Genomic DNA, 13,421 nt, shown 5'->3' with positions numbered 1-13,421 from the left:
CATTTCCACATACTTAGGAAATTTCTTTTCATTTTCTTGAGTAATAATAAATAAAATCATCATGGTTTTCATGGAAACATTTTGCTACAAGATTAAACTTGGTCTGGATAGTAAAGCTTAAAAGCACATAGTAAAGAAAGCATAATTGTTATCTCTTTGAGCATTCATCTCTCTAATAGTAAGCTTCCATCCATATATTAGAAGCAGTAAGATCCTTTCAGACTTAGTAGCAGAGAGATGCAGACATAGTTGCAGTGCTTAGAGGGGAAAACATGGAGGACCTCAGCAAGTTGACCATGCAGAGCTGCTGGAGTTATGGCTGCTAGTGGGAGAATGAATTTTTACCACGAGAGGGCAAACCTCCTCTGTGGGCTGCTGAGAAGGCACAGAGCAAATCACCTTTTGATATCTAGGACCAAAATGGTGCAAAAAATTTAGTGTCTTCTTAGCACTAGGCATTAGCCTTCCCTCTGGCAAGACCTCTCACCACAGGGAGGAGTGACCATTTTCCAAGGGAATTTTAACACAGTTCGGCTTATATTCCCAAAAGAACTTCTTGGTACAGAAAATGGACTTCTTGCTATAGAAATTAGTCTGTATTAATCTACCAAATTCTATAGGAACTTTAGTTCATATAATAAGTTAACAAGTAGTGCAACTTTTAAAGCAAGATTTAAATTAAACAAACATATGTTTAATATGTTAAGTTTGATATTTTCAACCCATGCTCTTCTGGATCATTTTACCCAGATCAACAGTAATAATTCACAGTTTTGATAGACTCCCTCTGAAAACAGTATCTTCAAATTCGATTAGAAATATTTCCTATTTCCAGAAGTTCTTCATTCATTCATTTCCATCTGACTAAGATGTACAAATACTTTACAAATATTTCCAACCACACACTTAAAAATTTATAAAAACAAAAGATCAAGTAGTGTGACCAATAAAGGCAAATTTATCAACTGCTATAATTTAGTGAACCCAAAGCAAGTGATATGTACTTTTAATGTCATTAATGCATGCTGAAAACAATCTGCTACAAGGGTAGGCAAAGTACTTTATTCCTTGTTCTTTAAAAACATAAAATATTTTATATTTGTGTATCTAGAACAAGTTTCAATTAATATTTAAATGCAGGTCAAAATTTTATATTTACAAGCTCAATCAATAAAAAATGCATTAGTAATTTTAAAAATTTATTGGTAGGATTATATGAATTACCTTTACACTGGAATTGGATTTGGGTTAATTTTAAGCTTTAAATAAAATATATTCTATTTAAACCCAGCAGTTGTACTCGGAGATTTTATCTGAGACTTTTGTTTGCTTACAGTTTTGCAGCTATTTTATATCATCATATTAACAGTTGTTTTCCCTTTAGCATTCTTAACAGCAAAGCGGAGAAATGAACAGCTATTTCACATCAAGCTATCTGCTTTTGCAAAACAAATACATTTGCATAAAGGGTATTCCATTGCATTGTAGTTTCAGCAAGACATCCTCCCAAACGATTTTCTGCATCAAGGCTCATAAAACAGACCTTAGCTTTGAAACAGAGGTCTTACTTCATGTGTTATGAACTGCACCTTTTATTAGTGTCAATTGTCCCTCACGAAACGTCTGCAGGAACTGCAAGTCTTTCCCAAAAAGGGGCTGGAATGCTGTGTTGACTACAACTGGTAATTCTCCTGCTTTTTGTAACAGACAATCAACAACTTTAAGAATTATTCTTGTATTTACGCAGTCCTGGAAGAATTCTTAGAACACTCACCTGCCATACTCTAGTAAGACCAGTCTAATATATATATATATATAAAAGATATTTCAAGATATACAAAACCAGAGTACACGAGTATACCAAAAATCAAAACAATGGCACACTGAAGAACACAAAGCAGAAAGTGTACTTCAAATGTTTCCAAGAAAAAGGTTGTTCTGAGTATATATTTTCTTCCTAGCAAGTATTTTAATGCATGTGCTCAGATGAAGAGCAGAAAAAATGCATCTAATAGAGGCAATAACTTTATCACATTATAGCTGCAAATAGAGAAATCTGAACTAAAACCAAATACCCTCATAAATTAGAGCACAATGAGATGCTCATAACCATTATCACCTACAATCACCCTCAAGGGAAGCAAAATTGCATAGGACTAACAACATTTTCACTTATTCTAAAATTTAGAAAAGGCTCAAAAAAGTTTTACGTGCATATTACCTCAGAAACAATGTGCTACTTATTCTTCCTAGCAATGATATTTTACATAGCATTCTGGGATCAAAATGTAATTTCAACAATAATATATTTTCTGATGTTCTCCAAGGAAAAATTACTAGTTTCTTCTCTCTAAAAGGATTTAGATGGAATAACATCTGTGTTGAGATTATTGTGAATATGTTAAACTGACAGCAAGTCTCTAAGGGGCACTGCTCATTAATGTTCTGTGCATAAAATTAAAACTTGAAATATATTTTTCAATCCATTTTGAATCATTTAAGCAATTCTCATGCAAAGAAACTATTGTGCTGCAATAATATATTTGCAGAGTAGAATATGAAAGCTATTAAAATGTCCTAGACCCCCTGCCTTTCATGCGAAAAGAAAAAAGGCAGCTCTTCTGGTTTGAAACATGCACTGTATTGAGGAAAAAAATACTTTCAAAGACCACGAAGAATTTGATTTCAGTTTATAGAATGCAAAAAAATTCCAAATTATGTCTTTTTTACTTTATCTTTAATTCATATTATGCCTAGGTACTCCAGCACATAATGGGGGAGAAGTCTAGCACATGTTGCACATGGGCATTTGCAGGAACCGTTTACAGTGAGGAGACTAGATGTGGTGGTCTTGTTCCCCATCTTTGGGACCATTTCAGGCAGCATCCTGCAAGCCCCTTGCAACTGGAGCTGTGGAGCAGTGCTCAAGGGCAATGCCTATGAATAAGGAATTTTAATGTAAATATGTCCTCCAATTTGAAAATGACAAAGCCCTCCATGTCACTAGCAGAAATAGTTTTATTTGGAGAGCATGTGCACTTACTCCACCAACTATAGCATAAAGGTAAGTGTTTCCATCCAGGATAACAGAAGGAGGTATCATGCAAATCTTTATTTTGAACCAGAAAGCAATGAATCTTCTCAAAAACAGAAACTGAGGAATTATTGACAAGTATCTAAACTCAATAAAGATTGTTTGTCCCCTTCAAGCACAGAGATCTGCATAAAGCTGTAGCTGTGACATTTTATAAACAGAAAAGAAAGCATTTTACTGGGAAAATAGAGACTCCAGACACTGTTCAAAAGTCGTTGGATAATTACAGCCACAACATGATCTTGACCATTCTAAATTTGGCTACAAAATACAGTAGTTCTAACCCAGCCATGGATTCCTCTCAAATAGTAAACCAGGAACTACAATTAACATATTCTTGATGGTACACACTATAGCAGTTTTTGCTAGCAGGGTTTGCTTGATTTTGTTTGGGATTTGTTTGTTGGTGTGTTTATTTTCTTTGTTTGTTTTGGTTTTGGAATGAAGCCAGAACCCACAGTGTCAATAGGACTTAGTTTACTTAAAAGAAATCACAGTAATCTTAACAAGCAGTTTACCACTCAAGCTTCCTACACCTGAAATATTTAGAAATATTAGCAAAAGACCTAAGTTATTTCTACAATCTCCTCTATTAGGCTTCCACACTTAGTATTGCAAATGGTATCATGGAGCAACAAGTACAGAACTGCCCAAAAGTGCTAATTGACATTTTTGGTAAGGATTTTCAATGGAAGAGCATAAGTATAGATATACATACACTTCTAACATCTTCGTTTTCAGAGGTTTCACTTCAGAGTTGAGAAGCATCGATGGTTAGTGTGTACCTGGAAGAAGAAAATGTTTTTCAGGTTCTTAAATGCAAAAATGGTAGTGCTTATAGTGTGAAGTGCAGGCCTTCAGAAATAAAACCAGAGAACATGGACTGGCATACACCACTGTGGGTTTCCTTAGGGACATTAGCATTCTCCTTTCCCTTGCTGCTTTATCTCCCATCTGTGTAGAGTATTTGCACTTTCCAGCCAAGCAGCCTAGTCAGAGCACTGACAGTCGCCCCCACAGAGCTGCCAGATGTACAGCAACAGTCACATCGCATCAGGAGTGCGTGGGTCTTGTTGGTCACACACAAGATAGTGGCACAGCCCTGAGACAATTCCCAAATCACTAACACGTGCTTTCCATTGCACTGTTGGAACGTCTCAGATAGAACACAACAGCAACATCTATGCCAGCAGGACACAATACAATAGAAGTTGCAGAGCCCCCTGTGCTGCAGCTGTTTCCAAGCAGAATTACATCTATAATGCCCATGTCCTCATAAGAAACATACTTCTGTTATACTCAATCTTTACAGTTGCAAGTTAGTTTGAAAAGTTTTCAGAAAACAAGTACACTATTCAAAGGTTCATTTAGTGGTGAGTACTTCTCAACTTGTAAGCTTTCAGATCATAAAAGGGGGAAAAAAAGTCCTACTTTATCATTTATATTTTTGCTTTCCCAGGCACTATGACAGTTGCTGCTGCGCATGATGAAGCACACCGTTACAACAGCACGAGGACAGCGTTGGAAGAATCTCCCAGGCAGGTTTATGTTGCTACAGGCCCGAGCCTACCAGAAGTTCAGGCAGTCCTTACATTGCTGAAACCTCCTCTAAGCTGAGCCAAGCAGATGAGTTCCTCAGGGACTGTCCTGCCAAACTGCATTACGTGCTGCCGTTCCCCAGGCCACCTCTGTCTGCACTCTCCTTGCATGTACACAGGGGAGCAAAACAGTGAAATAGCAATGGCTTTTTCACACCATCCCAAAGTTCTCAGAGAGGATTCTCAGCTGTACTTTGTTTTTTTTTTTTTCCTGGTATACTTCCAACCTGAACAATGCAGAGCTCTTAGTAAAGAGATAAAGGATTTAGATCTAATTGCAATTCTGTGCTGAATAATTTAAAATAATAATTTACGTTTATGTGCTAAGTAGCAGCAAATATAAAAATACTCAAAATACCATTTACAACAAAAAATAAACTTTTTCTTTTTTTTTAAATATTCCTACCCATTCTCTGATGAAAGGCAGAGGACTCTCATCTCTACTGGCAAGAATAGTTAAGTGCAATAAAATCTGTGCAGCTGATAACATGATGCTGGAACTGGGGACATGACCTAGGTTTGGCCTCATAACTGAAGCTAGAAGTTACAAGACAGCTGGTATAGAGTACTGTCAAGCATGATGTACTTTATACCTGCATCTATAGCACTTGAGCACAAGTATAATCTGGAAGCATCAATCTCAGCTCATTCAGTGGAAGTTGGGATGCTCGTAAACAACACTTGCAGACACTTGCATAGAGCCTGAAAGAGAACAACTTCGTTCCTTCCAAGCAATTTCCAAGATTAGCACACAAAGTTATTGTACATTAATCTGGACATTTCTCTATGAACAAGCAATATGAAAAGCCTTAACATTTTCACGTCAGGGCAGACACACGAGATTCCCAGAAAACAGAAATTAATTCATCTTGAAGACTATAAATGACATCAGAAAAGCCACTGTTCCAGTTTTAAGATGTCCACCTAACCTCGGCTGTTCATTTCAGCTCATGCATCACCCCTCCTGTCCCCATTCCATCTATTGTTTTGATTGCAGAAGCTCAACTGCTTGATAACAGATTATATCAGCAATCTGATCTTCCCTTACTGCAGGGTCTATTTAAGTCTATTTGGTTCTCTAACCTATTTCACACAACAGCACCACCGGTACTTATATCAACCATGGCAAAGCTGCATCTTTGTAAACACTCAGATCTATCTAGCGTTATCATCCAGTGCTGCCCTCCTACAAGCCCTCCTGCATTGCCCCATCACGTGCTGGTGATAGCGTTTGTAGAACACAGAAGAGTGTGGGTTAAATCATCTTGTTTTCCACTTGGTTTGTTTTAATCCCTATCAGTGCCTCAGCTCCACTAGCACTTGTACTATCTGCTGTGAGAAGGGAGCAAAGGGTCTGTAAAAACCAAAACACGCCAATTCCACAGCAGTGGGGTGATGTCTTATGGCAGGTGAAAGAATATCTAAAACTCAAGAGGCCAATCTGCTACTCTCGTGTTACATACAGGTTGTAAGTTCTTGAAGGTTCACTTGATCAACAGCAGCACTACTGAGTACCTGAATAACTGGGTAGTTTCTAACTGGAAGAGGAATAAGCAGTAGTAGTAGGATTTTAGCATTTATGACCTTAGGATTTAGCATTATAGCCACATTAGTTTACCCATCTTAGAAGATCCAAATATTGCTTGCCTTTAGACAAGGCACCAGGTCTTTAGACTCAATTCTATTTAAACATGTACCTTCAGTGATTTATTATCTGCTTCACCATTTGCCACATGTTGACAAATGCTGCTGTATTTAACTACAAGACCCAGACTTTCAGCAGATGACCTCTGAATCTCAATAGACATGTATCCCTAAGTCATTCTGTATAGTTAGTAGCTCATTAAAATCCTATTTCACTTTCTTGGTTCACATTGCCTATGTTTTAGTGTTGCCCTGTGCTCACAAGAACCTGATAAGACCTAAAGCTAACAATTCACTTATTTGCATCACCCCATCTGAAAAATAATCAGTTACATACAAAAAGAGAAACTCTGAACATTATCCAGTCCCGTTTTCACAAAATTAGTATAAGTTTCATTCTCTCTTGACAAATGCTACTACAGTTTAAATGCTGACACATAGTAAACTATCAGTTTGATTGCTTTCATTAGCAAATTACTTATTTTCACAGAAACCATCCAGACTGTAATAAGAGAGCTCCTGAGATAAATGTGACTAAGCAGCAGGAGTTAATTAAATAGGACAATGAGTAAGCATTTATGGGTGTGATAGGACACCCAGCTGATCTAATTGTTAGTCTAATTATCAATTAGAGAGTCAAGAAATGGCATGTAAGTGAAATATTCTATTTGCTGATAGTTTAATGATTTTTGGAAACCCAGAAGAGCAGTATTAATTACTATTTTAGGATTACAAATCGTTTTTTTCCTCTTATTCAAACAGAAGTTCTTGGTATGTCTAAAATGACTCCTAAAGGTATTTACAGACTTCTCATATTCAAGTATTTAAGACCTTCAGTTATTTTGCTCTACAGAAAACAAACAAAAAAAATAGCAACTAAGCATTCAAACACTACCTATAAACCATACAGCTCAGGTCAAAATCTTTCTGCAGTTATTTTATAATATGGATAATAATTGTCTGCTGGTGTCAATAAGTTACCCTAACTATTCACACTGTTAGTACAAACCCATTCCCATAAAGGGGCCAGGGAACTATTTAAACGCCTAAGCACAAAGAGCCAGTTGGCTACACTCAGTGTTGCAATGATTTATAAAGCAACAGCAAGAAAATAAAAGCCCCCAAAAAACTGATGGAGAGCCAAAAATATCAATATATTGGAACACAGTGAACTTTTAAGAAGTTGTAAATATTTTTGGAGGTTTTCATGTATAACCCATAAAGCGTACTGGGATCTTTCTCAGATCTTCTAATATTAACATGTAGTTTGTAAAGTGTAACTTGAAGACGAAGAGATCAGACACTGTCACAAGACCTATGCTATTCCCTGCTACAACCACCAAAAACCAAACGTGTATAGTAAGGTGCACATCAAGAGCACCAAAGGACTAGAGACAGCAGGTTAAAAGCCCAGAAAACAAAAAGTATCCCTCATAGCACACACAGATTAGGTTTTGGGCATGTTAACAAGCCGATTGTCTCTGGAATAAAAATGGCACACTCCAACCATTTTTCACGTCTATTACAATTAAAAATACCACAGGTTTTGTGACCAAAGTCCCCTGCTGGGGTTTCAAAGCCCCCTAGCAGCTCAGGGCCCAGGGGGCACCCAGCTGCTTGCTTTCTGCTGAGGGGACCCAGCTCAGCAGAACCGCAGGTTCAGAAAACACCTCTTCCTCCGACACACGCTAACTCCTCACACGCTTTTCACCTTAGCTCAAACGTTTCTGCACTGAGTGACATTTGAAAAAAATAATAAAAAAATTAAATTACTAGCAACGTCAAGTTCGCTTTCCTGAGGGACTTTAAGGTGACGAGGAAACCCAGAGTGTTTATTTTTTTGCCTTTCACCCGCGAGACGTGGGTTACTAGGCCACCTCAGGAGGTACCCGCAGGGCGGCGCCTCAGGCGGCACCGGGCCCGCGCTTTCCCCGCCCGCCCTCAGCACGAGCGCGGCCCGGCCCGGCCCCGCATAGCAACGCCCCAGCGGCCCGGCCCGCTCCCATGGCGCAGCGCCGCAACGACGGGGCGCAGCTGCGCGATTTCGTAGCGGAGGACAAGTGCTGGTAACAGCCCCAGCTCGCCCCAGGCCTCCCCTGCTGCCCCGTCCCACCAAGGAAGCCTCTCCGGGAAGCTCTGCCCTGTCAGCGCAGGCAGAGGGGATTTGTTCATACTTGTATTTCACACGAAGTGGTAAAGCTGGGTGTCTGCCTTGCTGGGTGTGCTCATTCCCCTGACACCCTCAGAAAGCCGAAGGGTTTTCATACCCTCAGGTGTGAGAGGCGAAGCAGCGGTAACAGACCCTGGGGAGCCAGCACTGCCCCTCAGCCCCTCAGTGTGAGCAACAGGGAGCAGGGCTGGGGCGAGGGGGGGACATCACTTAATTGTACGTGGAAAAGTTTCAAGAAGTTTCATCAGCAAATGTAAATATAACCTGTGAAGAAGTAACTTCATGCATAGTTTTTCATTTCCATTTCATCATGGAAAATATTTACCATTATCCCTGAGTCAGAGAATTGTTAACGCATACAATAACTTGCTATTTTGAGGCAGAGGACTAAAGATTTGTGCTATTGCAGTGCTTTTTGACAACAGTTGTTCGGTTTGTTTGTTTATTTTGTTTGTTACCTTTTAAAAGGTAGCTTTCAAAGTCTTAAATATTTCTCCATTTCAGGAAAAGATACATTGAAAGCGAACTAGAAGCTGCAAGAAAGTGGTCTCACAAATGGGGATTCTTGAAAACACCTCCAGAGGTAAAATTGCATATAAGCAAAATTGTATATAAGCAATACATGAAATTTACTTGCACACAAATTTATCTGGACACAACACGATGAGAGCACAGAAGTGTAGAAAAGTAACGAGTATGCTTTCCTAAGTTAGGTTCACAGGTAACAAATGCAGTACCTTTAAGATGGGTTCAAAGTTTCAGCTTTCCCCTGAACAAAATATGGCAAGTGGTAATTTATATGCTATACACATTCTGGTATATTTCTCTTGAGAAGCATGACTCCCAATAGTGCTAACAAGTAGTAGATGCACACTGACAGGAAAACATTTCCCCTTTGTCTATCCATATGGTAGACTAAAAATCAAGGGGAAAAGGTTCTAGCTAATTAAAATTTCAGTGGAGAAGTTTACAACAAACTAAAATATTTGGAGAGATGTCTATTCTTGATGATGTTTAGGTACTAGAATATAGTATCACATGATGTTACCTTTGGAATCACAATATTTAATTGCTAAAGAACAGGATTGATGCATCCCCTGAATAAAGTTATAAATTTACTTACCGTGGAGCTAGAAGTACTTAAATTGTTCTGGGATTTTTTGAAAATTCCTGTAGGCAGCCAAGTTAACACCTTTAAAATATTTGGTCCTCTAGGCTTCAACATCCATCCTTGATAACCACAGTCTGTCATGTATACCACCTTTGCACAATGCTAATAGGTATACAGCTGAAAAGCTGACAAACTCTATGCATTGTTACTGTTGGTGAACATGTGAAATTACCATTTATTAATATTTGTTTTGTGGTCATATAAGATACATAAGATATCTTTCTACCCTGTCTTGCACCAGTGGGGCAAGAGAGTTGGAATCACTCAGCAGTACTTGCCTGTCATCTGAAATTCAGAATTATATCACTTTCTGAAAACAAAAAGTACATTACAGTGATTTCCAAAGCACTACATTAAGTAGTCCTGTTTTAGGTGGAAAGAACAGGGTGTACAAATGCCGCAGTGAGGGAAATGGTATTGATACCAGTCTTTTTTTTTTATGATATTTTTATTTCAGTTGATTGAAGATGAAAAGAAAGAAAAAACAAAGCCCAAGATACAGCTTCCAAAACATCTGCAGATTCGACCTGTGACCCCTGTGGAAAAATATATTACGGTTAGAAAATTAGATTTTATAATTGTAGTACAGCAATACCTGTCTTCAGAAACTATGCGAGCCCTAAAAATCAGTTGTCTTGTAGCAGTGGGCCTTTACATAAAGGTCAGAGTAAATTGTATTTGCAATGCAAGCAATGCTTTAAAAGCATTCATTTAAGACAAGGAATTGCCCTTTGAATATGGTGGTTAGTTCACAGAGCTTTCACTGTATGTAATCTTTCTGTAAAGCCCCTCCCTCGTATTCTCCTTCGTGGCATCTAGTAACAGAACAGTCATCTGTACAGCTTCTTACAGAAGAGTGCTCACAGAGCCGTTTATGACTGCTGACCATTCATTGCTCAAATATACATACACATATCTTACTTCAAGGCTTATCATAACCTGATCTCTCTGTTGTAACTATTGGTTAAGATGCAGCCATTTTTCTAGCTTTATGTAAGACAGTATTCTTTTTGGCTGAGATGATGCCGCTATCCTCTTCAGTGGCACAAATTAGGTTGGCCAGGAGAAGTCAAGTTCTAATGAGCCAATTCTTAACTATTTGCTTGTATGTTGTATGATTTATATATGTTTTGTCTCACAGTTGGAAATTAGTGGAATGAGAACCTTGGTTTGATTTATAAATATACAGTGTAAGAATCACCACTGAATTTAATAACTATATAGGAGGCTAAATCACTGACAATGGGAGAGGAACATATTCTTAAAAGGGGAGGCAGAGCACACTAACAAAAAGGAAGGTTATTCTACTTAGAAGATTAAGGAAAGAAAAGAGATTGAAAATTCCTACTTGTTGAACTTTCTTTCAAAGGATTCCAAGGGTGGCAAGATAAGGTGAGCAAATAATAAAAGCTTATACCGAAATTAAACCGAACCAAAAAGTAAGAGTAAGTGCTGAGTGTGGCAGAGAAATTAAATGTCAGCATTTCTGCCATTAGTGCTACTTGTTCTTCAGTTTTGTCTCAAGCATCCAATTTCAGTCAGTCAGTCCCTCTGCTGCACAATGATGGTGTGTGTTACAAATCACACACACAAGTTATCAGCTGCTAAAGTAGCATATGTAGCCCAGTGCATACTGAAACAGGGATCAGAGTTTCAGTTTCACCTCAGAACCTTTTTTTTTTTTTTTTTTTTTTGCCAAGGAAAGCAGGCTAGGTGTGATTTAGGTCACCCTCTACATATTCGGAGTGAAGTTTCTTAAGTCCTTTTTCAGACCTGTGTGTCTTTCTGCACATTTACCTTCATGGTAACAGTCATTATATCTGTTCTTCTCTCTAGGTTAGATTAATAATTGGTTCTTCATAGTCCCTTCCCCCAGATTATAAGTAGGACATGGTTTCCTCCATTATCCAGCTCAGTGGGTGGCACATTTGGCCATAAAAATGATCTTTTCAGAGGAACTGCTCCACCTAAATATCATAAACATTTTCTAATCTTGGCCAAAGAACAAAGTGAAGCAACTCTGGCAAGAGAACTGAAACATTGTTCTCTTGCTGTGTATTTCTCTACTAAGTCCCCAGATGCTAAAATGATATAACATGCTCGATTGGGAAGATTCAGCCAAAGTAAGCACAGCAGTCAGTGAACAGAGGTTCTTGGCTTTTGGTGTGTTTCCTCTTTAGCAAGATTAGTTGCAGATTAACTTGATGCTTACCCATCTTTTAAAGTAGAAAAGTGGGATGGATAAGTACTTCTGGATGCAAAAGCCAGCTTGGTCAGTAATATCTTTAGCATTTGGCCACAAAACTACTATTCCTTAGCTGCATTGCTACCAAACGCATTGCATCGAGTATAAAATGTTGGTTTTCCTGTTTAGAGACGTTAACTAGCTTAAAGATTATTATTACTCTAAGAAAAAAAGTTAAAGCTGAAGCTTAAATTCTTCTGATTATGTAACGCCAGTAAAGCCCTTAGAAACATACTGAGCAAAACTATATATATATATATTTTTTTATAAAAGTATGCTAGCATATATACTTAACAATAACTTTTTTTTTTTTTTAATTTCCTGTTATAAATACCAATTGAGGCACTAAAAGAACTCTTAAAAAGAGTAGTAGATGAAAGTAAGTTACTTCACTGGAATTTGGCCGTTTTACTTCTCTCTTCCCGTGTCTTGCTATAGAATGGTACTTAAACTATCCTAATGACTTTTTAAATTATAAGCCATCCTGCATGATAAATCAAACTTGCATTCAACTAGGCAATCTTTTGAAGATCTTATTTCCTTCCAGTGTGTGTTCAGGATATTAATTCATTGGATTGCATTTAAAACCACTATTTTTAACAAGTTCTCATTTCCATCCACTTGAGCAAAAAAGATGTTACATGACAGAAATAACAATCAAAAATCTTTTAATTATTGAATTCTATATGTTACTTTTATTCTAGGTGAATCCATCCCCTCCAGTACCTAAGACTACCCAGGGATTTATTGGCTGGAGATCATCTGTTCCTGGGCTGGAACTCGAACGTTGTTTTGAAATCCAAAGCAGCAAAGGTACCTTCTTCAGGGATTTGAAGTGGCCATGTGAGCCCTCTGACTGACATTAAGAAATAACAACTAGGCACATAGATCCATTTCTGTTCCTAAATTAACATTCTCTACTGGACTGTTAAACATTTATCCTTTCAAATCTATCTATCTAAACGTCCACAGTCATTTTGGTAACGTGTGAACAGTGAACATCTTAATAAAGCATTTTACTTGTTGCTCATTTTTTTGAAATCTGTAGCATTCAGGCTGTTAATACTGCTTCAGATTCATTTAGAAGCAACAATGAATAAACTCATGCAAATATAAGAGAGCAGGTACTACTTTTGTTAGCGTTAGTAACTATGATTTTAAAATATTTATTGAAAGTTTTTAAAAAATGTGTTTTGAAATGGCAGAGCACTTTTTTTTTAAATTGTTTCTCTGTGAAAGCCTCCACTCAGACTCAGTTTCACAGCAGCTTATTCAAACATAGATACAGACTGCCATGCTCTTGACATGTTCCTACACTGCTGCTTATTCCATCACTTACCAGTATTGGAATCTGTGTTGTAGAATTGGTTTTCAGTCAGATCAGCACTTTGAATGAGCTCACTACTGAGTTGCCCACATGCCTGTGCTAGCATGAAAGAGACTCCTTTGTAAAAGAAAGGGATGGGAAGGGGCAGAGGACAGTAGCAGGCATGACTTAA

At 37.9% G+C, this 13,421-nt stretch overlaps 3 protein-coding genes across 3 annotated transcripts in view; 2 read left to right on the top strand and 1 right to left on the bottom strand.

The window, feature by feature from the left end:
* LOC310882715 (uncharacterized protein) overlaps nucleotides 1–7,616 on the top strand; it is a 44,273-nt gene extending 36,657 nt beyond the window's left edge. The window contains exon 4 of the mRNA XM_083801847.1: nucleotides 4,554–7,616. Within this exon, the coding sequence (XP_083657973.1) occupies nucleotides 4,554–4,711 (158 nt within the window). The 3' untranslated portion in view covers nucleotides 4,712–7,616. The remainder of the gene's footprint in view (nucleotides 1–4,553) is intronic.
* Nucleotides 1–13,421, bottom strand: part of ANKRD60 (ankyrin repeat domain 60) — a 299,598-nt gene that overhangs the window by 263,076 nt on the left and 23,101 nt on the right. The window contains exon 5 of the mRNA XM_083801848.1: nucleotides 3,813–3,879. The gene's annotated coding sequence lies outside the window, so the exon portion shown is untranslated. The remainder of the gene's footprint in view (nucleotides 1–3,812; nucleotides 3,880–13,421) is intronic.
* CIMIP1 (ciliary microtubule inner protein 1) lies at nucleotides 7,757–12,952 on the top strand. Its single transcript, XM_083801845.1, has 4 exons — nucleotides 7,757–8,402; nucleotides 9,011–9,089; nucleotides 10,135–10,233; nucleotides 12,627–12,952. The coding sequence occupies exons 1-4, from the start codon at nucleotides 8,341–8,343 to the stop codon at nucleotides 12,780–12,782; spliced, it is 396 nt and encodes a 131-aa protein (XP_083657971.1). The 5' UTR covers nucleotides 7,757–8,340; the 3' UTR covers nucleotides 12,783–12,952.

Source organism: Anser anser (genome assembly GCF_964211835.1).
Source record: "Anser anser genome assembly, chromosome: 16".
Lineage (NCBI taxonomy): Eukaryota > Metazoa > Chordata > Aves > Anseriformes > Anatidae > Anser > Anser anser.
Note: the sequence above shows the minus strand (reverse complement) of the source record. Positions and strands in the feature narration are given on the sequence as shown.